Source organism: Conger conger, chromosome 18 (assembly GCF_963514075.1).
Source record: "Conger conger chromosome 18, fConCon1.1, whole genome shotgun sequence".
NCBI classification, from domain to species: Eukaryota; Metazoa; Chordata; class Actinopteri; order Anguilliformes; family Congridae; genus Conger; species Conger conger.
The window spans coordinates 29,608,423-29,630,525 of NC_083777.1; the positions used below are offsets into that span (position 1 = coordinate 29,608,423).

Below are 22,103 nucleotides of genomic sequence, written 5' to 3' on the forward strand. Positions count from 1 at the left end.
CAGGAAGTGTCACCAGGAACTAAAAGGAGCATTGAAACCGTTGTGCCAAGTCGAGCCTTATCTGAGAAAAAGTGATGGTACTACAGACTTCAATTCAATTCCATTTTATTTGTATAGCACTTTTCACATGAGGAATGTCACAAAGATGCTTTCCAGATTGAAAAGAGCAACTTTGTGGGTTAGTATTTTTGTTGTGCTAAAAACGCATTCCTTATTTGTATTGCTTTCTTATTGAGATTAAGTTGTAGTGCACTTTACGTTGTCTGAAGAGTTAAACTGATTCCTGTGTTGGTTTACTGGCCTGTTCAGTCTGTCCCAGTACACCCAGTGCAACAATGTCCTCATTTCAGTAGTCCGTTTTGGGTGAATTTAAGCCTTGTGATGTTATACCGCCTCTCCACCAATAGGGGGCAGTGTGTCATTTGATATAGACGCATAAGCCGAGGGCCAGGTGGTGATATGAAGTTTTATTGGGTTTATTTTCTTAAAACATAACTGCGTTTATTCTAACACCTGTGTCTATTGATTCCATATAAATATAGCGTGTTGATTTTTCATAACATCAGTCATTTTTAAAAAATGCATGTAATATACAAGTCATCAAAGGTTTGATTACCGAAGAAAGAACAAGTTTTTTTCCCCCTGCAAAGTAACATAACCTGAATTAGGCTGAATTAATGTATTTTTTATTTTTAGTTTTGGCCTCTCAGTCCCCCCCTGAGATGATAACGTTTAGTTTTCAGACGATTTCAGTTTGGTTTTTTTGGTTTTCGTTCCGATCGGCGAGAAAGATTCGTGAGAAAGACCGTAAAAAGATTTGGTTCTCTCGTCCTGCATTTATACCGGGGGTACTTTACAGAGCGGTTGGTGGGGACGTAATTTGAAAATGGGTGCCTTCAGGCCGAGCAGGCTTTTGCGCTATAGTCACTGTTGACACTGTGTGGGAAAGGGCCGGTGGCCATATCTCAGCCCGAGCTGGCGTCAGCCATTTTGTGCTTTCAGTCAAGGGGGAAGTCCTTTTATGGTCGCAATCTCACGGAACATTTGTGCTGCGACTCGTCCTCGCTGACCCCACTAGCCAATCGCGGCACTGCGGAGGGAAAAAAGGAGGCGGGGCGGAGGATGGTAGCCCTCAGTACCCGGCGGTCATGTCGGATAATGTCTCTTGTTTGGCGTGTACGGTAGAGTTAGTGGTATACTGGGGGGGGGGGTAGGGGCAGGATTTTGACATTCCTCTCCAGTGCTTCCCTGTTGGCCTCTGGGGTTAATTTTAAACACTACTTGGTTTTTTAATTTGCGGGTTCTCCTCCCTGCAAGAAGAAGGATGCTTATTTTTAAGTTGTGGAAAATGTCGCTGGTTACAGTACAGACGTTCGTGTGCCGAGTGTGGGCTGCGCTGCTCAAACAGTGGGACAGGACCGTTACAGTAGCTGCCTCTGTTGGGTCTTTCTACGAACACAATCCATTCCTGCCTGCTTTAGTTTTTCTGTGTCTGTGATGCATTGACCCGTTGATGTTACGTGTTGGATTTGTGGTCCACGGTTTATATTCTGCATCACAGACCCCTTCCAAGGGAGTTGAGCTTCTAGTTATATAATGCTTGTTCCAAGTAGACCGGGGCTGAATTTGGTCTGGGCTCATGGGCTGGTTCTGGTTCTGGTTCTGGTTCCTGACTTTGGGCTTAGTGCATGGCGCTTGTTCTTGGATGCTTAAGCCTCATTCTCAGTTGGGCTCACATTGTTATGTTCTGGTATGTTTAAGCCCGGCTTGACCCTAAATTCACACACGGGGTCAGGTTCACAAACACAGATTAAACTTAGTCCTGGACTACATTGAGTTATGTACGGACAATTATGTATCTCCATTCAAAATTAAATTTAGTCTCGGACTAAGATTATTCTGTGTCTGTGAACCTGGCACGTACTATACCGGAGTGCTTAAACCTGACTCTGGGATTAGCTCATGGTATATGCCCTGGAATAATGAAGCCTTAAGAATTTATGTGCCTTTCAAGCAGTGTTTAGTACCCATACTAACATGTTCTTTCCAAGAGTTTTGGTACACAAGGAGCTCTGGGTTAGCCTAGCTGAGCCTGGAAGGCCTCACAGACAACGTTGATGACAATCGTGAGTTTTCAGGGCAGGGAAGTACACCTGGTATCCTCTTCAAGAGTGTCAACTCCTGATTTTTACAGTTAGTGACTTTATGTTTCTCACCTTTGAGTTATGAATATAACTTCACCTTCTTTGTAGCGGTTCACCTTTTTTTTAAGTCTAACTTGAGCACTGTATTTCTCTCCAGCTGCACCTAGGTAGTTTTAGTATTACTGTTTGTTTTAAAAAGAATGTTACTGTTTTGCCAAAGAATGTTGTATTAAAAATATTTGTATGTTTTCAATTTATTGTGCGATTTGCCTTCCTTTTGTGTTCTCCTGTCATCAAACCTGCAGATAAAGGCAGCAGAACTTTAGGGGACATTGATCCATTGTGTCTTAGTTCCTTTATTTGATATATCAAATAAGAGATTCAAAGTATATTTGTTTTAAAAGCTACTAAATGTATTTAAATGAATCCCTGGTATGGCGTTGAGGTGGACAGACCCGCAAATGAATATGTCCCTACGCGAGTGGTTTCCAAACGGAAGAATGCCAGGCAAGGCAATTTCCCCTCCTGTAATTGTTTTCAGAAAACCGCTGTTCTGGCGTGTTCAGCGAGGGCAGTTGGTGAGCACAGGTGCATGCCGGGTGCATGCAGTCATAGGTTTGTGTCTATGCCATTAACAGTCTATGCTATTAGACGTCGCGTGTAGTATGGGCTGGGTGGGTGAGTGAGTTTGTCGGACTACTGCTGCATCAGCTATTACCCACAATGCACCAGGTGACCACAGGCCTCCTCATTTTTTCGTCATTTAAATTCCACACCATTCAAAAAAAAAAAAAAAATCCTAAATGAGTTTGTTTTTAATGGTGCGAGTAGAAATGCACGTTCCGCTGAAAGTTAATGACAAACGCCACTCTTGTAACACGCAGACTGAAACTGAAACACTTCCACACGCAACAGAAGATCTTAAATAGAAACGCCGCCTCTTGTAATCTCGCTCTGTATATACAGTTATATGTGGTTTTGTACGATTGGAAGTTTGGAGCCGAAACAAATGGCGGTGCGGCTGCGGGTAAACTTCCGCCACGGGGCACCGAAATTTAAACCGAGGCGAACATGTAATGTCGGAATGTGAAGAGCAAGAAAATGCGCGCACTGACGGCTTGTTATGGCTGCGGCCGGAGTCGACTGTAGCCTTGGTCTGCAGTTCAGAAATGCGCTGCTATCAGTGCCGTGAGAGACGACAGACTCCGTTCTCACCCTCCCCACCCTCCATCCCTACTCCACCCCAACCCCACCAGCGCTTGGCGGATAACCTGTTCAGCGATGACGCAACGACGCTGCCTCTCTGAACATGATGAGTAAGCTTTTGCTTTTGCTTGTCCATCATCCGGAGAGGGGCGGAGCCACAGGGAGAGGTGTTCTAAAGTGCTTGTGGAGGGGGGAGGGGCTGTGGAGGGTGGGCCAGGGGCCCGAGGAGGTGCTATAATTTCAGAAGGCGGTTGTTTATTGTCAGAGAGCGTATATTTATTTCACGCCACTGCAAATTGTGGCGAAAGGGCAGAGCCGAGGCCTGTGGGTAATTACAGAAGAGCAGGGAGGGCTGTGACCCGGGAGCAGCGCTAAAAACACCAACGCGCCCTGAACACACAACACACACTACACACACTACACAACACACACAATACACACTACACACACTACACAACACACACAACACACACTACACACAACACACACTACACACACTACACACACTACACAACACACACAATACACACTACACACACTACACAACACACACAATACACACTACACACACTACACAACACACACAATACACACTACACACACTGCACAACACACACAACGCGCCCTGAACACACATACAACACACTACACAACACACACAACACACACTACACAACACACACAACACACACTACACACACTACACAACACACACAATACACACTACACACACTGCACAACACACACAACGCGCCCTGAACACACATACAACACACTACACAACACACACAACACACACTACACACACTACACACACTACACAACACACACAATACACACTACACACACTACACACACTGCACAACACACACAACGCGCCCTGAACACCCATACAACACATACAACACACTACACAACACACACTTTACAACACACACTACACACACAACACAACACACTGCACAATACAACACATACTGTGCGATACGCACAACACACACAACACAACATACAACACACACTGTGCAATATACACAACACACTACAATACACACAACACACTGCACAACACACTGAACACACAACACACACACAGTGAACTACACGCACAAGACACAACGCGTACTGAACACAACACACTACACAACACACACAATACACACTACACGCACTGTACAATACACACTGAACAACACAACCCAACAAAATACACAACTCCACAACTCACTACCCCCCAAGCAACACACACTGAACAACACACACGACACACACTGTACAATACACAGATTGTGCACTGAACAACACATACTGAACAAAGCACACAACACACACTGCACAACACACACTGAAAAACACAACACACACTGCCCCAGCGACACACACTACCCCCTGCCCAAAACAGGCATCTCTACAGAAACACACAAACACACACTGCCAAAACAGGCATCTCTACAGAAACACACAAACACACACTGCCAAAACACACACACTGCCCAAAACAGGCATCTCTACAGAAACACACAAACACACACTGCCAAAACACACACACTGCCAAAAACAGGCATCTCTGCAGAAACACACAAACACACACTGCCCAAAACACACACACTGCCCAAAACGGGCATCTCTGCAGAAACACACAGACACACACTGCCCAAAACACACACACTGCCCAAAACGGGCATCTCTGCAGAAACACACAAACACACACTGCCCAAAACACACACACTGCCAAAAACGGGCATCTCTGCAGAAACACACAAACACACACTGCCCAAAAACACACACACTGCCCAAAACGGGCATCTCTGCAGAAACACACAAACACACACTGCCCAAAAACACACACACTGCCCAAAACGGGCATCTCTGCAGAAACACACAGACACACACTGCCCAAAACACACACACACTGCCCAAAACGGGCATCTCTGCAGAAACACACAAACACACACTGCCCAAAACACACACACTGCCCAAAACGGGCATCTCTACTGAAACACACAAACACACACTGCCAAAAACACTCACACTGCCCAAAACGGGCATCCCTGCAGAAACACACAAACACACACTGCCAAAAACACACACACTGCCCAAAACGGGCATCCCTGCAGAAACACACAAACACACACTGCCCAAAACACACACACTGCCCAAAACGGGCATCTCTGCAGAAACACACAAACACACACTGCCAAAAACACACACACTGCCCAAAACGGGCATCCCTGCAGAAACACACAAACACACACTGCCCAAAACACACACACTGCCCAAAACGGGCATCCCTGCAGAAACACACAAACACACACTGCCCAAAACACACACACACTGCCCAAAACGGGCATCTCTGCAGAAACACACAAACACACACTGCCCCTCACAGATGGATGTTGACAGATTAAGGCATCCGTAATGCTGGAGCGGTGTTCACCCAATCACAGCGCAGTCCTGTCGCACACGGAGCGCCGCCCGTCCAATCGCAGCGCAGGGACCAGGTGGCCGGATGTCCCGAGCGCTACATTTCCATTTTCCCCTCCGCTCGACCTCTGAGATTAACCTTCTGATTAGGCCACTGTGACTAGGGCGTGGCGTTTCAGCGTTACTCCGCAGGGTGGGACGCCCACTGGAGCGCTCAGTCACACAGGTCCTGCTGCACAAACAAGCCCAAAACCTGCTCAAATGGAGCGCAAATAATGACCAGGTATTTTTACAGAAAAAAAAAAAAAAAAAAAAATTAATAAACATTATTTGGCCCGGCTCTTTGCCGCGTGTGCCACAGTGCTTCAGGCGTGGTTGTTTCTCTTACTGCTGCCACTCGGGACCGTAAACATAAAACTGAATTTGGTCAGTTGACTTTCTGAACCGTTTTGTTTTTGAAGGCTTGAGGAGCGACCGAGTGAGTCGTAAATTCCGAGCGTCTATTTCGGGGCGAAGTTGGTACCTGTTTTTTTTTCTAACCAATAAATAAAAATAAAAAGCCCTCCTCACCGACGCTACGCAAGAAACCTCAAACCCCCCCCTCACGGCCGAATGGGTCCCAGACCCCTCGCGGTGAACCAGCCCTGCTCTGGGTCCAATAAAAGAGTAAAAACATCGCTTCATCGCGTGCCTGCCGGCGGATATAAAGATTACACTGCGTGCCTGGCATACACACCGTGCCATACGTGAAAACAAGATGTACTTTTCCTGCTCTGGGTGAGTAAACAAGCCTGCCCATGCGCTCTCGAGCTTAGCTTCAGCTGCAGGCCGTTAAGACAGAGTTCACAGGTAGATAGGCAGAGGTTTCCACAGCAACAAAGGCCCGAGGAAAACACAAACAGGCCGGTACGCCCATGAAATCAAATGATAACGTAAGGCTAAGGTGCTCTTCCGGGACCTGGAAGGCTGTTGGTTCAGTGCCCAGTTTAGCCACAATAAGGTTTTTTAGTGCCCCGGGGGGGGGGGGGGGGGGATTGGCCCCTCCTGTAAGAGGCTGTAGATGAGAGCCTGGGCTGCAGGGCCGCGCGGTGATGAGGGAGCCGCGCTGGTTGTGGACGTGTGGCTTCGCGGCGCGGCGTGCCCCCGTCAGTGGCTTGGCCCGCGGCCTCTCGCGGAGGCGTGCGGTCTGGGCGGCCGCTGCTATTTCAGACGAGGGTTCTTCCTGTGGGCTACGGTCGCACAGCCCCGCGGTGGGGGGGGGGAAGGAGCCGGGAGCGCCGCGGGGGGGGCGGGGGGGAGTTTAAGGACGTCGCGGGGCACCGGAGCGCCGCTGACGGTCTAACGAGAGGGTGGAGGAGACGTTCCTGTAAACAGGACTCACGGCGGCTGTGGCTGTGATGACGATTAAACGCTAAACCCGGCGTGTAAACAGGCGGAGGACGGGGAGGGCACCTCGGCGGCGGAAACGCTGCGCGGAAAGTGCCGGGTTGGACGTGCCACGCGCTCGCCCTCGTCTGCCTGGGCTCACCTTGAATAACTCCTGAACTCCAGAGAGAGAGGACGCTTCGACAGTATATAGACAAGATATGCCCATTTTGTTATTTAAGTGCATCCGGTTATCGATCCTTATTCTGTCTGTCCTGGGTCATCAGCATGGAGTCATATGATGGGGTCTCCTGGATGCTGATAAGCCTGGATTGGGGGGGGTCCCTGGTCAAAAAAAAAAGCCTCAGATCAAATGACATCACAGGTGCAGGGGTCTCTACCAGAGAATTCCTGCGTTCTCAGAGCGAGAGTGTTTCACGAAAGGCGCGGACGCATCACACCGCACTTATTGTCTTTTCTCTCCCTCGTAAATCTCCGGAGGGCCTGTTAAATTCGCCCTCGCCACCGCCACTCAGAACCTCCGCAGCGAGAGAGCGTTAAGCCTCGCCATCACAGGAAACCATAACACTTCCTGCCACGGGCTCCTCGTCCATTTACAATCACCCGATTTGCTGCAAGTCTCTGCGTCCATTTTCAATATATGTATTTACATTTTATTTCTCCTTAGATTGTTGCGGGAATGAGAAACGGTGATACTTTTTTTTAAAGATGTCTGTAAGGCGTTTATATAAAAGACTCGAGAATGAATTTGAACTTTCAAATTACTCTCCGCTGTTTACGCCGATTGTGTGCACGCCCTCTAGGCCACAGAGCAGGATTTCAATCTGCTTTACCAATTTTATTCCTGTCACAAATGAAAGGATCGCAGGTTTGATAGATCTTTTTCATTAGTTCTATATTTTTCGGAGGCAGATTATATGCATTTGCGCATTAATGATGTTTTGTACTCCCAATAATCAGACTCAGAAAGATGATATTAGCAGAAACTGTAAATATATACAGTGCTACAATACTGCCGTCATTCACTGAACACAAGAAAACAAACGGTGCACAAAAACTCAGTATTGCACCTTGTCATCCGCTGCGGTACAGAAGGCCAAATCTCCTCAATGATGTGAAAACCCTTCACTCAAGAGGACATACTTAACATTTTTCAACAGAAAGAAAAAGGGTGTGATGTGGGAGGGATGGAGAGCGGGATGGAAGGAGGGAGGGAGAAGGAGGGCAGAGGAAAAACGACAGACCAGAGATTTCACTCTCCTTCACTCATTCATCCACTCTCTCTCTCTTTCTTTCCCGGCCAAGGACACAAGTGGCTCTTAGCAGAAGTGGCTGTTAGGTGAGTACACTACTGGATCTCAGTGCACTGCTCTGCTCACACACTTCTGCTCAATCAGTTCTTATCTTGTCTCACTCTCTCTCACTCTCTCTCTTTCACACACACACTCTCTCTCTCTCTATCTCTTAATTTATCCAGTGTGTTAAATGCTTTCCACAACAAAAATAAGTCACACTTTACTTCTTTCACAGGGACTTCCTTGGTTATTCCAAACTGTTTTTTTTTATTTTCTGTTTGTTCTGCTTGTGCTTCTGCTTTATATTATTGGCTGGAGAGTTTGACTGAGTTAATCTACTATTTAGCCTTTGGTTTTCCCTCTCATTGGAAGTTGGGGTATGTTGGCATTGCCTCTGTCACTTTAATACAGTTGAGAGTCATTTGGGGGAGTTTGGAAGGGTATGAGCAGAAGTGGACTGAATTATTTGCTTTACTAATTAGATATCTACCTTTTGAATGCTATGTGCTTATTTTACACTCTGTGGCTTTGCTGCCTTGCATGGCTGTAATACTCTAAGAGTTATGGACCAGGCAAGTACATATTTGTTGCAATGGAATGATTCTTCTGTACGTAATGCTGCAAGGCATTGTGGGAATGCGGAAACGCTGTATGTTTTTTGACAGATGACTGTCAGTTTCTCAAATTCCTATTATTTTTAGTTCAGAAATTAATCTACTGTGTCACAGCATATGAATGTGAGTGTGGGAAGATGTGACTGGCCAACCTTGTCAGATTTCAGTGGCGAGATGTTTGATGCAAACTAGACTATTTTCTTACAGTGTCAGCTATTGAATTTTATTTGTATTATTATTTATTGATTTGCTGAAGTCGTGCTGCATGTCTGCACTTTTTTTTCTTGGCCTTCATGGCGTCTCACTTGTTGGAAGAACTGATTCTGGTTTTGCAATGCTGATTTTCAATGCATTCTTCACATTTCACATCTCGAAATGATTAGGCTACACACACAAAATGACAATTTTGCGACAAAAATGAATATAGTATGCAATTACATGCAACTCAAGATTTATTTGCTACTATTATTTGAATGTGCCACTCAAGAACAAGATCACACCTTCCAGTGATATTAATAAATACATGAATACCAACATTCATCCTAATCCATCATTTCAATGACATATAATGATTACATAAATAATAGTAGCCTAATTATTGCGGGAATGTGAATATACTTGAACGTTTGCCAATACAAAGCTGCACTATGGTGACTTTTAAGGACACCATTGCCGTGACGTGACCTGTAGCATCTGGCAGTAAAACGGGCCGTTATGATTCAGAACGTAGTTGTATGAGTAACGGCTCCGTTAACTACTCAGAGAATATATAGCCTAGGACTCTCCTCAGTCTCCTTGACAACCCCCGTCTCCTGTGGGTGTCAGTGTTGGCCCGTAACGGGTAATGTGTTTGAGCACAGTTACTGGCTTTATATTCTCTAATAGATTAATTGAAATGTTTTTGTTTTTTTTGTAAATACCGGTTACACCGGTAACTAGGTTACACACACAGTATTTATCTCTGATACGTACCGAGTTTGTTTTGTCCCGAGAAAACTACAGCACAGCAAGCACATCAGGCTACGTTAATGTTGAACGTATTTCAAATTGCATTAAAAGAGTTTAAGGCATCAATCACAATAGGCTATAGCCAACCCATATAACACAGTATAATGACTGTAGCCTTAATTTAAGCCCTTAATGATATCGCCTAACATTACACGTTTCTTCCTTTCAGAAGTCCCACAGTGCTAAGGAACGATGCTGGGCTCTTTGCTATGGGTCGGCTCCCTGCTTTTCCTCTCCGCGCACGCAAGCCCCGGGTCGTCGGGCCGCCGGTCTGCCCGTGCGCCAGCGGCCAGGGTGCGGCTGGTGGGTGCCGGGCGAACTCAAAGCGAAGGACGCGTCGAAGTCTTTTACAACAACACGTGGGGAACCGTCTGCGACGACGAAGTTGACATAAAATTGGCCAACGTCGTGTGTCGCGAACTGGGTTTCCGATCGGGGATCACCTGGGCTCATAGCGCCAAATATGGGCAAGGAGACGGTGAGTGTTTGAAATGGTTACAACATTCAATACTTTCTCTCTTTATCTGGCACTTATATCCAAATATACCGACGGGACTATTTACTGTCTGCAACTAAGTCTTCCTCCGACGAAGTGTTTGTTTGCTTTTTCTACCGTCACCAGTTGGTCTTGCTGAAGCGCACGCGGCGTAATTTCCTTCCAGTGGCGCAACTTTATTTGATTCAGTTCGCGATAACGATTCGTTCAGTGATTCGTTCACGGATGTTTAATCTCTAATTTGCTAACGACTCAAAGGACTCACGTTCAGCCTGCATTCTTTCAGCAGTGATTCGTTCAGTGATTCATCACGGCAGCAAACCCTTTCCCGCAAGCTAACGGATGCGGGCCAGTGATAATACAAATATAAAACTGAATTTAACGCAGTTGTCATCCACGATTCAATTACTGCACATTTGCTCCTGTCTGACTTTGACAGCACTTTCTGAGACAGGAACTCCTTGGCAAATAACAATTTGGCCTCGTTTACTCTGAAGTTTTAAAATAATATATTGCGCAATAAAACGGACCACTCCAAAAATTCTGTAGTACCTAGTTACAGTGTACCACGATTGCAATAACTGAATTCTTACATTTTAAATCAAAGGAACGCAATGTTTGACATGACCAGGCATGTTGATACAATATAAATATCAATAAATATACTTATTTGGAATCATAGCTACATACAAAAATCTGCAATTAAAATATGCTAGCAAGCTATTTTGTTTGTTTGGCCTGAGGATGCGGCACAGATGGTGCAATGGGTAGCACTGCCACCTCACAGCAAGGAGGTCCTGAATTCAAATCCTGGTTGGCCGGGGCCTCTCTGTGTGGAGTTTGCATGTTCTCCCCGTGGGTTTCCTCTGGGTACTCCGGTTTCCTCCCACAGTCCAAAGACATGCAGGTTAGGCTGATTGGAGAGTCTAAATTGCCCATAGGTATGAGTGTGTTAGTCAATGGTGTGTGTGCCCTGCGATGGACTGGCGACCTATCCAGGGTGTGTTCCTGCCTTTTGCCCAATGTATGCTGGGATAGGCTCCAGCCCCCCTGCGACCCTGTTCAGGATGAGCGGGTTAAGATAATGGATGGATGGATGGCCTGAGGATAATTTGTACAATATACAAGCATTGTTCTGTTTCAGTGTGTGTGGCTCAGTGGTCTCACAGGTCTGGGTTTGATTCCTGGCCGAATGGATCCTCTCTGTGTTTGCGTGGGTTTCCTCCGGGTACTCTGGTTTCCTCCCACACTCAGACATGCATGTCAGGTTAGGTGTGCTCCTGCTGTTGCCCTTGACCAAGGCTCTGGCCTCTGAACTGGAGCTGGTCCCCGGGCACTGCACTGTGGCTGCCCACTGCTCCTGGGTAACCAGGATGGGTCAAATGCAGAGGACCATGGGGTTCGATAAAGTATTTATTATCTTAAAATAACTAGATTGAAATGATAACAAAAAGGCTACAGACGCTACTGCCTCTTCACAAATGGCTTGTCCAGTTCCTCGAGATTTATTTCACTACCTACTGTATCATTTGTTTGGGGGCATCTGTGTTCGGAGAGTCCTCACCACCGAGATTTTGATGCAGTCCACCCCGCTCTAAGCCATCTTGTACTGGTTCTCATTCATTATGTTCTCCCCTGCTAGTGTCCACCGATGAAGTGCAAACTGAGTGCAGCTTGTTATCAAAGCACCTGTCCGCAGCGGCACACCTCGTCTCCGAGACGCAGATAAAAGCATGCGTCCTTGTCATGGAAATAACTTCAGGGAAAAAAATCATCCATTTAAGCACCGAGCATTGTCTTTTTATAGAAAGAGTGATTTAGGTTTGCTGTAAGCTTGTTTATTGTGAATCGAAATTATTTCACAGGATCCATAGGCTTCTGCTACAAGCCGGTGCTGCCCTTTAATTTGGATTTAGTGGTGCAATAAAGCATCCTGTAAATGAGAGCGAGTTCAGCGCAGAGCTGGCAGCTGCACACTGTCATTAGACTAAAACAAACGCCCCAGTAAAGCGCACATCAGACGCATCACCGGGGCAGGCCGCCCTAATGAAAGCGCTTCAGCGACCTCATTATTGCTCGCTGCGATTTACGATCGTTTCGCGACGTTTCTCCGCGCTGCGACTTGTGTTCATGGCGTTTAGTGACTGTTTCTCGATGCTGCGAGATGCATTCATGGCGCTTAGTGACTGATTATCTATGCTGCGAGTTGTATTCATGGTGTTTAGTGACTGTTTCTCTGTGCTGCGAGTTGTGTTCATCGTGTTTTGTGACTGTTTCTCTGTGCTGCGAGATGTATTCACGGTGTTTAGTGACTGTTTCTCTGTGCTGCGAGCTGTGTTCATGGGGTTTAGCGACTGATTATCTATACTTTGAGTTGTATTCATGGTGTTCAGTGACTGTTTCTCTGTGCTGTGAGATGTATTCACGGTGTTTAGTGAATGATTCTCCGCGCTGCACTGTGATTGGCCCTTCCCTCAGAGTAACCTGACTGTGATTGGTCCTTCCCTCAGAGTAACCTGACTGTGATTGGCCCTTCCCTCAGAGTAACCTGACTGTGATTGGTCCTTCCCTCAGAGTAAACTGACTGTGATTGGTCCTTCCCTCAGAGTAAACTGACTGTGATTGGCCCTTCCCTCAGAGTAACCGGACTGTGATTGGCCCTTCCCTCAGAGTAACCTGACTGTGATTGGCCCTTCCCTCAGAGTAACCCGACTGTGATTGGCTCTTCCCCGCAGGGCCGATCTGGATGGATAACGTGCGCTGCTCCGGCACGGAGAGCTCGGTGACGGACTGCCGGTCGAACGGCTGGGGCGTGCACGACTGCCGGCACACGGAGGACCTGGGCGTGGTCTGCGGGGACGAGCAGCGGCTGGACCTCCACCCCCTCCACCAGGGGGCCAAAGTGCGGCACCACCGGGGCCACCCCATCGCCCTCAGCCGCAACAGCACCGCCACCCGCCAGTGGCTGGAGCGGGGCAACAGCGCCTCCCAGAGGGCGGGGAGCAACCACGCGCTCCTGGGCCCGCCCGTGAGACAGCAGCTGTCCAACAGCCTCCCCGGTCAGGTGAGACGTTCCGGAGCCCCCCCGAATCCGTGCTGTAGGTGGGCCCCAAAAATGCCTCCTCCTCCTCCTCCTCTCCTCCTCTCAGCTGCTCCCCCCATACTCCCCCCCCCATAATTAGGATAGGAGATGAGGTAGTAGTGGAGGAAAGGAGGATACATTTTTGGGGAATTGGGATGCATCCGCTTGCTCTCCTCATCAGCACTGACAGCGCTAGCAGCAATCAGAATACCAGCCTTATGTTACGATTTAAAGCGGTGGTCCTCACTGCTGGTCCTGGAGAGCCGCAGGGTGTGCTGACTTTTGCTCTTACTCTGACTTGATCAATTAAAACAGTTTATAGTTAATTAGTCCTCTGTAAAAAGTGCTATACAGTACAAATAACATTGAATTCAATTGAATGCTGTTGGCGGTGAGTGCTGTGCTCACCTCCTCCACACGCCCCCCGGTGGTGACAGTGAGAATGCGCCCGTCCCCCTCAGGCTCCCGGGAAGGTGCGGATCGAGGAGGTGCGTCTCCGGCCCATCCTGAGCTCCACGAAGAACCGCGCGCTGGTGTCGGAGGGCGTGGTGGAGGTGAGGCACGCGGGCCGGTGGAGGCAGGTGTGCGACCTGGGCTGGAACCTCAACAGCAGCCGCGTGGTCTGCGGCATGCTGGGATTCCCCTCCGCCGCCCCGCACAACGCCAGGATGTACAAGTGCGTACCGCCTAACCGCCTACCTGTCTACACTTTCATAAGCCCCACCGCCTACCCGTCTACACCTTCATATGCCCCCACCACCTACCTGTCTACACCTTCATACGCCCCCACCACCTACCTGTCTACACCTTCATACGCCCCCACCACCTACCTGTCTACACCTTCATACGCCCCCACCACCTACCTGTCTACACCTTCATACGCCCCCACCGCCTACCTGTCCACGCCGTCTTACACCCCCCCAACACCTACCTGTCTACTCCTTCATATGCCCCCACCTCCTCCCACACCTTCATACACCCCCTCACCTTCCGCACCTCCATACGCATCCCTCACGTTCTTCCCATCCATACCTTCATAAAGCAGCCAATCACAACCTTTACTGTCTGGGATGCCTACAACTGAGTTTGTCCTGGTGCTCTGGGACACATTCATATATAAATCTTTGCATGGTATTTATTTGTTGTTGCAGTTTTCTCATTACGTCTCCTTGCTATAGCCGTATCCTTATGGAAACGTCTAATTTGAAAAAATTTCTAAAGATGAATGACTTTATGAAAATTGGGGTAAGCCACGATGGTAATGAGTGCTCTTTTTGGGGGCGGGCTGCTGAATGAAATGTGAGGAACATAACCGATTTAAGGGCAGTAGACATATATAACGCTGAGGTGTGGGGACAGACAGGTCTGTTACAGCTCATTTGAGCGCCCTCTCCGTTAGCCTTATCTGTGGTCCACAGGCAGTGTTTAATAGGCCTCAGCCCGGGACCCTGATAGAGATTTCTCTCTCTCTCCCTCCCTGATACCGTCTCCATTTCCTTAGTTTGTTTTTCCGTTTTAAGACAAATGGTTTTGAAGAGGAATGACTTTGACTTTAAGATGGCTTTGACGTGGCCTAATTTCCCTGTTGATGGTCCGTTCGGCTCGTCCATTAATTACGGAAACGGGGAACAGTGCCGGCACGGAGGGATGGATGGGCAGGGCTGGAAACGGACTCTGACAGAAGCTGTTGGATTTTATACGCGTTGTTTGTATTTGGGCCTCGCTTTAAACTTCCACTGCTGTGTCTTTATCCTCTATCTCTGGGCTCTGTAGGTTTTGCTTCAGCATCATGGTTGGTCGGTCATGTGTATCGTTTCCTCAATTGCATACTGTGGTTAATGTCATTATTTATAATAATAACAATAATAATATAGGGATTCATTCATCTCAAACTTAATTCCTGGAAGGGTCCATTGTGCAGTGCAGGGTTCCTTGCTGTCAGGAGCCAGCGTAGTCCTGGAAAGGTGTGCGGACCTGTGTACAACATACCCCAAAATCAGCAGACCCTCCAGAAACCCCCATACTGTACACTGCGTGTTACACGGACCCCACTGAATCCTGAGAAAAGCCCCAAGGCTCTGTTCAGTCTATCAGCAAAGCGCTCTGCTCAGGCCAAAATGAGAGGCATTACATTTCACTCCTTAATTATGAGGCTGCGGTGGCCCTCAGCACTGCGCACTGGAGTGCAGTGGGGTGCAGTGGGGTGCAGTGGGCCATCCGAAAGGTCAGACTGCTGATTGGCCAAATTACCTGAGCCAGACTCGGCCAATCAAAGCAAGAGCGCAATCCTCGGCTGTGCCCCGTTTTTGCCGCAGACCTGGGTCAAAGTTCACGAACAGATCTGGAATATTTTAACTGTTTAAGATGCTGGTCAGATTTGGAAATGCTCCGATCTCACAGAACTTTCCAGAAAGGATGCTACAAACCAAACCAGTGCAGCTGCAAAACAGTGACAAAAAAACAAAACATTCTGAATATTTATCATGCTCCTTTTAAAACTGTCAGTAGTCTACATGGATTTACTGGTGTCTAAAGCAATAAGGGTTTGAGATACAGTATTTTGCCAATTTTATATTCATGCAAGTTTGCAAAGCAAAGTGTTTGACGGTAAATAAGATGAGAACAAGCAGATGGATCAATAAAATGTGAGAGCAGAAAATGTAATCCAGTTTACAGGCGTCACATTCAAGATGGCGGATAACGCAGCCGAGAGACTACTTACAGAACTTTAGCGTTCATCAGTGTGGATGCTCACATCGTTTTCTTTATAGGTATGGTTTATAGTTATAGTGTGGACAGTCCTCAGCGCGGTGCCCCACACTTCAGGGGGGCAGTCAGTGTGCCCTCAGGCAGGCTGGCAGTGTGTGTGTGTGTGTGCACAGTGTGTGTGTGTGCACAGTGTGTGTGTGTGCACAGTGTGTGTGTGTGTGTGTGTGTGCCAGTGTGTGTGCACAGTGTGTTTGTGTGTGTGTGCCAGTGTGTGTGCACAGTGTGTGTGTGTGTGTGTGTGTGCGTGTGTGTGCACAGTGTGTGTGTGTGTGTGTGCGTGTGTGCACAGTGTGTGTGTGTGTGTGTGTGTGTGTGTGTGTGTGTGTGTGTACGTGTGTGCACAGTGTGTGTGTGTGTGTGTGTGTGTGTGCGTGTGTGTGCACAGTGTGTGTGTGTGTGAGTGTGTGCGTGTGTGTGTGTGTGTGTGTGTGTGCGTGCGTGTGTGTGCCAGTGTGTGTGTGTGTGTGTGTGTGTGTGTGCCAGTGTGGCTGACCGGGTGACTCGTAGCTCTCACGGTGCCACATAGATGGGCTCTCAGTGCTTATTTTTAGAGGGCCCAAACGGGGCCGTTTATGGGGTATAAATAGAGCACCGGCGCTCTCTCCAAAACCCCAAACCCTCCCCCTGCCGTAGGCCCTCTCCCTGCCTCCACCAGCGGTTTCGCAATGGCCCGGTCCCACCAGCCCTCCAGCGGGGAAAACACACAGAGCTGTGCCACAAAGATGCGACATAAAGACAAAATGGTGGGATCAGGGGGAGCTTTGCTGTAGCGCAGAGGAATTTATCTACATAGACGAGCCCGCATTACATATGAAATGCATACAGTACATGAAACTATGTGCGTGTTTCATACGTGTGATGGATGTGGAATAATGACTGTCCCAGCTGACAACGTATGTGGACGAGGGTCAGCTTCGCCTTCAAAGGAAGTGACATAATTAGGACAACCCCACCGCTCTCTATTCCCCTCTCTCTCCTTCACCTCTCTACGTCTCTCTCTTCCCTGTCCCTCTCTTTCTCTCTCACCATCTCCACCTCTCACTCTCTCTCTCCATCTCTACCCCTCTCTCTCTCTCTCTCTCTCTCACTCTCTCTCTCTCCCTCCCTCCCTTCCGCACTCCACAGTAATTACACCCTGTACGGTAGAAAAGAATAGTTTGGGGAAATGCTTCAGCGGTCATATGCTCAGGCAAGTGAAGTGCTTGTGTTGGGGCTTTTCTGAAATTCCCTCACCTGGGTGACTAATTTTGAATTGTCAGCAAGCAGGAGTGCTATTTACCCTCCAAAAACACCTTCATGTTAGCACGAAGAAAATGATACAGTGCGGCTAAACACCCTGTAAGTGTTGCTCGCTAGCACTTGTCACAGCCTTTTTTTAACGGCCTGTTAGCATTCGGAGGCCATGTTATTAATGCAAAGATCCAGGGTTTTTTTTTGGAGCAGTGTATTTTAACGTCAGTCCTCTGATTTCATACAATTAACTTTTAGCGTTTGGCGGTAAGTGCGCAAAACAGCTCCTCTGACTCTCCTTCCCCCCATTGCTGCCTTCCCACAATGCATCCATATCCCTTTGCTTGTCTCTGCTTCACCATGGAAACACACTAAACGTCAAAGGGAATTAGTAATTCCGTCCCGCAAAACTCAACCACAAGGCCACCCATCCTGACCTCCTTCCCGAGCTGTATCTCTGTGCTGACCCTAATTTTACCTTTTGGCCTAACTTCTCCCGTTCGCTCTCAAGTCTGGAAACGTGTCCAAAAACTCAACTCAAGACATATGCCTATGAACCGGTTAGGAGTTTCCACGGTCTCATGTTAGCACGATAGCTTTAGGGCAAGAATGCTCCCCCCCCTGAGCTAAATATGAACATTTGGGGTCGCTCCTGTCTCTGTGCGTGGATCAGCTTCAGTCTGTTATTAACTCACAGTCCATTTGAATCTGTGTTGTGGAGAGAGTGGATGGGCGCACACAAACCCCATTGACAGAAAACCGTTGCCCAACGGCAACTTTTAAACCAGATTTTTTTAAAATGCATGTACCCCAGTTTAGCTGGGAAAGAACCTAAAATGAAACAAACAGCCCACGTAGCAAATTATAGCTGCATTACCGTGTGTATAATTTCCCTAATGTCTCCGAGCTAACCATGAACATCGTTCTCAAGCCGGCTGTAAATAACTCCATTGAGGAAGGGGCCCACTGACGCTGTTGTAGATCGAAAGACACAAAATGGCGGCAGCACTGTACCCAACTGAAAAAAACAGCTCAAGCTAGGTTTTTGAAACAGCTGTTAGCTGGTGGACCAGTTAGACCAGCCCAATACTCAACATGGTTTGACCAGCTCAAGTTATGTTTTGAAGCTTTTGGTGGCTGGTATTTCACGCTGGTCATAGCTGGATTTTACACCAGGGCAGAAAAAGCACAATAACAAAGGGAGAGACTGATAAATGTTCAACGAGCAGCACGCGTTCTCATTTAACTTAGAGCTGTACATTTACTTGGTACGCACTTTTCTTTTCAGATTTACATGCAGATTTGGAAACGGTGTGAATTCAGACACGGACACGGCCACACATCAGGGTTCAGCTACACATCAGGGTTCGGCTACTGCGTCCTGAACAGTGCAGGGGATCCGCAAAACACAAGCACAGGACATTTGCACAATGACGGATATCTCCTCGGGGGGGTTGTGGTGTCGTGGAGAGGGGCTTTGGCCTTGTGTTACATGGTAATGACCTGCCTGGCTTTGCATAGGGCCTTCAGACCAACGCTGTCCTGAAGGAAACTGTACGCGAAGGAATCCATGTACCTGCGTAGTCGTTTAAAACCGAATACTTTAACCTTGAAGCGGGAGTTTGAATCATCAGCAGATTTTTTAGTATTCTAAAAACTCCCTCTTAGTGCTTTCATAGCTGTGTGTGCAGCAGGCACGAAAACGTTAGGTCTTAACGTCGCCACTCACTAGGTGTGAGATACTATTCCCAACCGATCTGATTGGCTCAAAGAAATTGGGCACGATCGGCTTGAATTCCTCAAGGTGAGAGAGGTCTTGCGGTCAGTGTTTCGATTCATTTTGACCGATCAGAAGGTGTGTTCCATTTACGTTTTTTTCTCCGATCTGGTTGCCAACCCGCGTGGTCTCTGCTATCATCTGTCCGGGGTCACGGTCTGACCTCGCGGAGTGTGTGAGGTCAGGCCGACATCACACCCCGTGAGAAAATGGTCTGACCCGCGCCCGCCCTGGAGAAGTGGGGTGCAGCGGAGATCTTTCAGGACAAGCCGCCGCCATGACAACAGGGCGAAAGAAGCATCCACTCCGCCCGAGAGAGGGACCGGATGAAGGGACATTGTTCTGGAGGACGGCAGTTTGCTAGTCATCAGACCGAGCTTCGCTGTAATTACAGACTGCCGAGAGCCTCTTCGGGATAAAACAAACAAAGGAAAGGGAAGGACCGCACTAAAGATCCGTTTATAGCTCCGGACGCTTGTCGTCACGCGGAGTCTGCCTAGCGCACGCGTGTCGGACGCCGTCTTCATCCTGTCTGGCCTGAGAGAGCCCCGCCCCCTCCTGGACTCTGCACATGCTCAGAACTGCGTGTCACGTCCATTGTGTCCTGCATGAGCTCTGTGCTGTAACTGACACTTTCTACAGTTTATTTACTGTGTGTGTGTGTGTGTGTGTGTGTGTGTGAGAGAGAGAGAGAGAGAGAGAGAGATTTTTTGTGTGTCTGTGAGAGAGTGCGTGAGAGAGTGTAGAGTGTGTGTGTGTGTATTTGTAATGTATGTGTTTGAGAGAGTGTATGTGTGTGTGAGAGAGAGAGAGTGTGAGATTTTTTGTGTGTATGTGAGAGAGTGTGTGTGAGAGAGTGTAGAGTGAGTGTGTGTATTTGTAATGTAAATGGTTTTATATAGCGCCTTTATCCAAAGCGCTGTACAATTGTTGCCTCTCATTCACCCATTCACACACACACTCAATGTATGTGTGTGTGAGAGAGTGTGTGTGTGTGAGAGAGTGTGTGTGTGTGAGAGAGTGTGTGTGTGAGAGAGAGTGTGTGTGTGTGTGAGAGAGTGTGTGTGTGAGAGAGTGTGTGTGTGTGAGAGAGTGTGTGTGTGTGAGAGAGTGTGTGTGTGTGTGAGAGAGTGTGTGTGTGTGTGAGAGAGTGTGTGTTTGTGTGTGTGTGTGAGATGCTGAAGTACAGTTGCGTCCTGCTGTGTCAGCATAGACTGCAGTCTGTGCAGACTGTCATTTGGGGATTATGACCCTATTTTGCCTAATTAGCCTGTTGTTGAACTAACCTGTTCTCCATGGGGGGGGCACAATTTCACCGCGTCGGTGACAGTGGTTGTGACTGTTACTTCTTTCCAATCTGGATTATCTGAAGTGTTCTCGTCTTTTCTGTCCAGATTTAGGAATGCGGCCCCTCCTCATAAAGTTTCATTGTTTTTGGTCTATGATTGATGCTCACCGGGTCAGGGTACTGTGCGGTTGTAGCATGTTACTGCCCCTAAAAACCCAGATCTCACCCAGGAGGCTTGTGGGGGCAGTGGTGGGACTTGCTCAGTCTCTATGGCACCCCGCAAGTTTGGGCACAGCATTCCAACCCCACCCCCCCACAAAACACACAAACACACACACACACACACACACACACACACAGCTAGAACCCAGGCAACATTATGTCCGGTAAGTGTCGCCCTCGGCAACTTGAGACCACAATCGACAGATTGTTTTTATGTGAGTAGGCACCCATTCAGCAGTCATGATGCATTGTGGGATTTGTCTCTCCGTGGGCTTGTGGCTCCGAGGCGTGGTCTGGCACCGGGCTAGATGCGGAGGCTGACGGCTGGGGAAAACATTTACATGTTCATGGCTGCCTCGCCTAGCTTGACATGCTTCTACAGTCAAACCTTGTTCATCTCTGTGTTTGTTAAACATGGTGCAGGTTGTTGTAGAGTACATGCGAGGTTTGCAGATTTTCCACACAGATGTTTACCGCTCAGAACTCCACAAAAGTACAACCAAATGGCTTTCAGTCTCAAACAGAGATTCGGACAGATGTAGTTTCTAGATGTAGTTTAACTCTCGGACAAAAAAAAATAATCACTGGAAGTTGTAAATCAAGCTCTTCGGTTACAGAAAGCACAGCTGCTACAGACACACAGAACGACAGTAGAAAGTAAAAACCTCGGCCAAACGCAGGGGCGTAGTTGTTTTCTCCAAACAGGTGGGTGGACAATGTTGATCTTTGTTTAAACAGTAAACAGTGTGGGGCGTGTGAATATAGAACTTGTTTACAGCCCAAACATACAGCATCCAAACACAGTCACCCTCACTGCAGTGACAGACATTATCAACGCAAACACAGACCTCTATGTGTCCAAACAGACACTCTGAGGCACCAAGCCTGTCTGTGGGTTTCCGTTAGACATTATACTTCCCCTTTCTACCAGGAGAACTTGGGTGAAATGAACCGTTGAACTCGAGAACAGACAAATTGAAACCCTTGGGCTTCTTCTCTGATGTTTTAAAACATCAGGCTTAATCCGAGTGGCAGTAGTCTAAGACTGTAGATCTCATACGATTAAACACTCATCCTGTGAGTTATAAATGGCCCTCCTTTATTGAGGGGGTGCTTCGGGTATGGAACCCACCCGTCCTGAGCACAAAATGGCCGCCCAGCC

The 22,103-nt window shown here is 47.9% G+C and overlaps 1 protein-coding gene across 1 annotated transcript in view; it reads left to right on the plus strand.

Moving 5' to 3' along the window:
- Window positions 1–8,437: 8,437 nt before the first annotated feature.
- The window catches only part of loxl4 (lysyl oxidase-like 4), a 41,827-nt gene continuing 28,161 nt past the window's right edge, over window positions 8,438–22,103 (plus strand). The window contains exons 1-4 of the mRNA XM_061228014.1: window positions 8,438–8,499; window positions 10,247–10,555; window positions 13,309–13,637; window positions 14,117–14,331. Of these exons, the coding sequence (XP_061083998.1) occupies window positions 10,270–10,555; window positions 13,309–13,637; window positions 14,117–14,331 (830 nt within the window). The 5' untranslated portion in view covers window positions 8,438–8,499; window positions 10,247–10,269. The remainder of the gene's footprint in view (window positions 8,500–10,246; window positions 10,556–13,308; window positions 13,638–14,116; window positions 14,332–22,103) is intronic.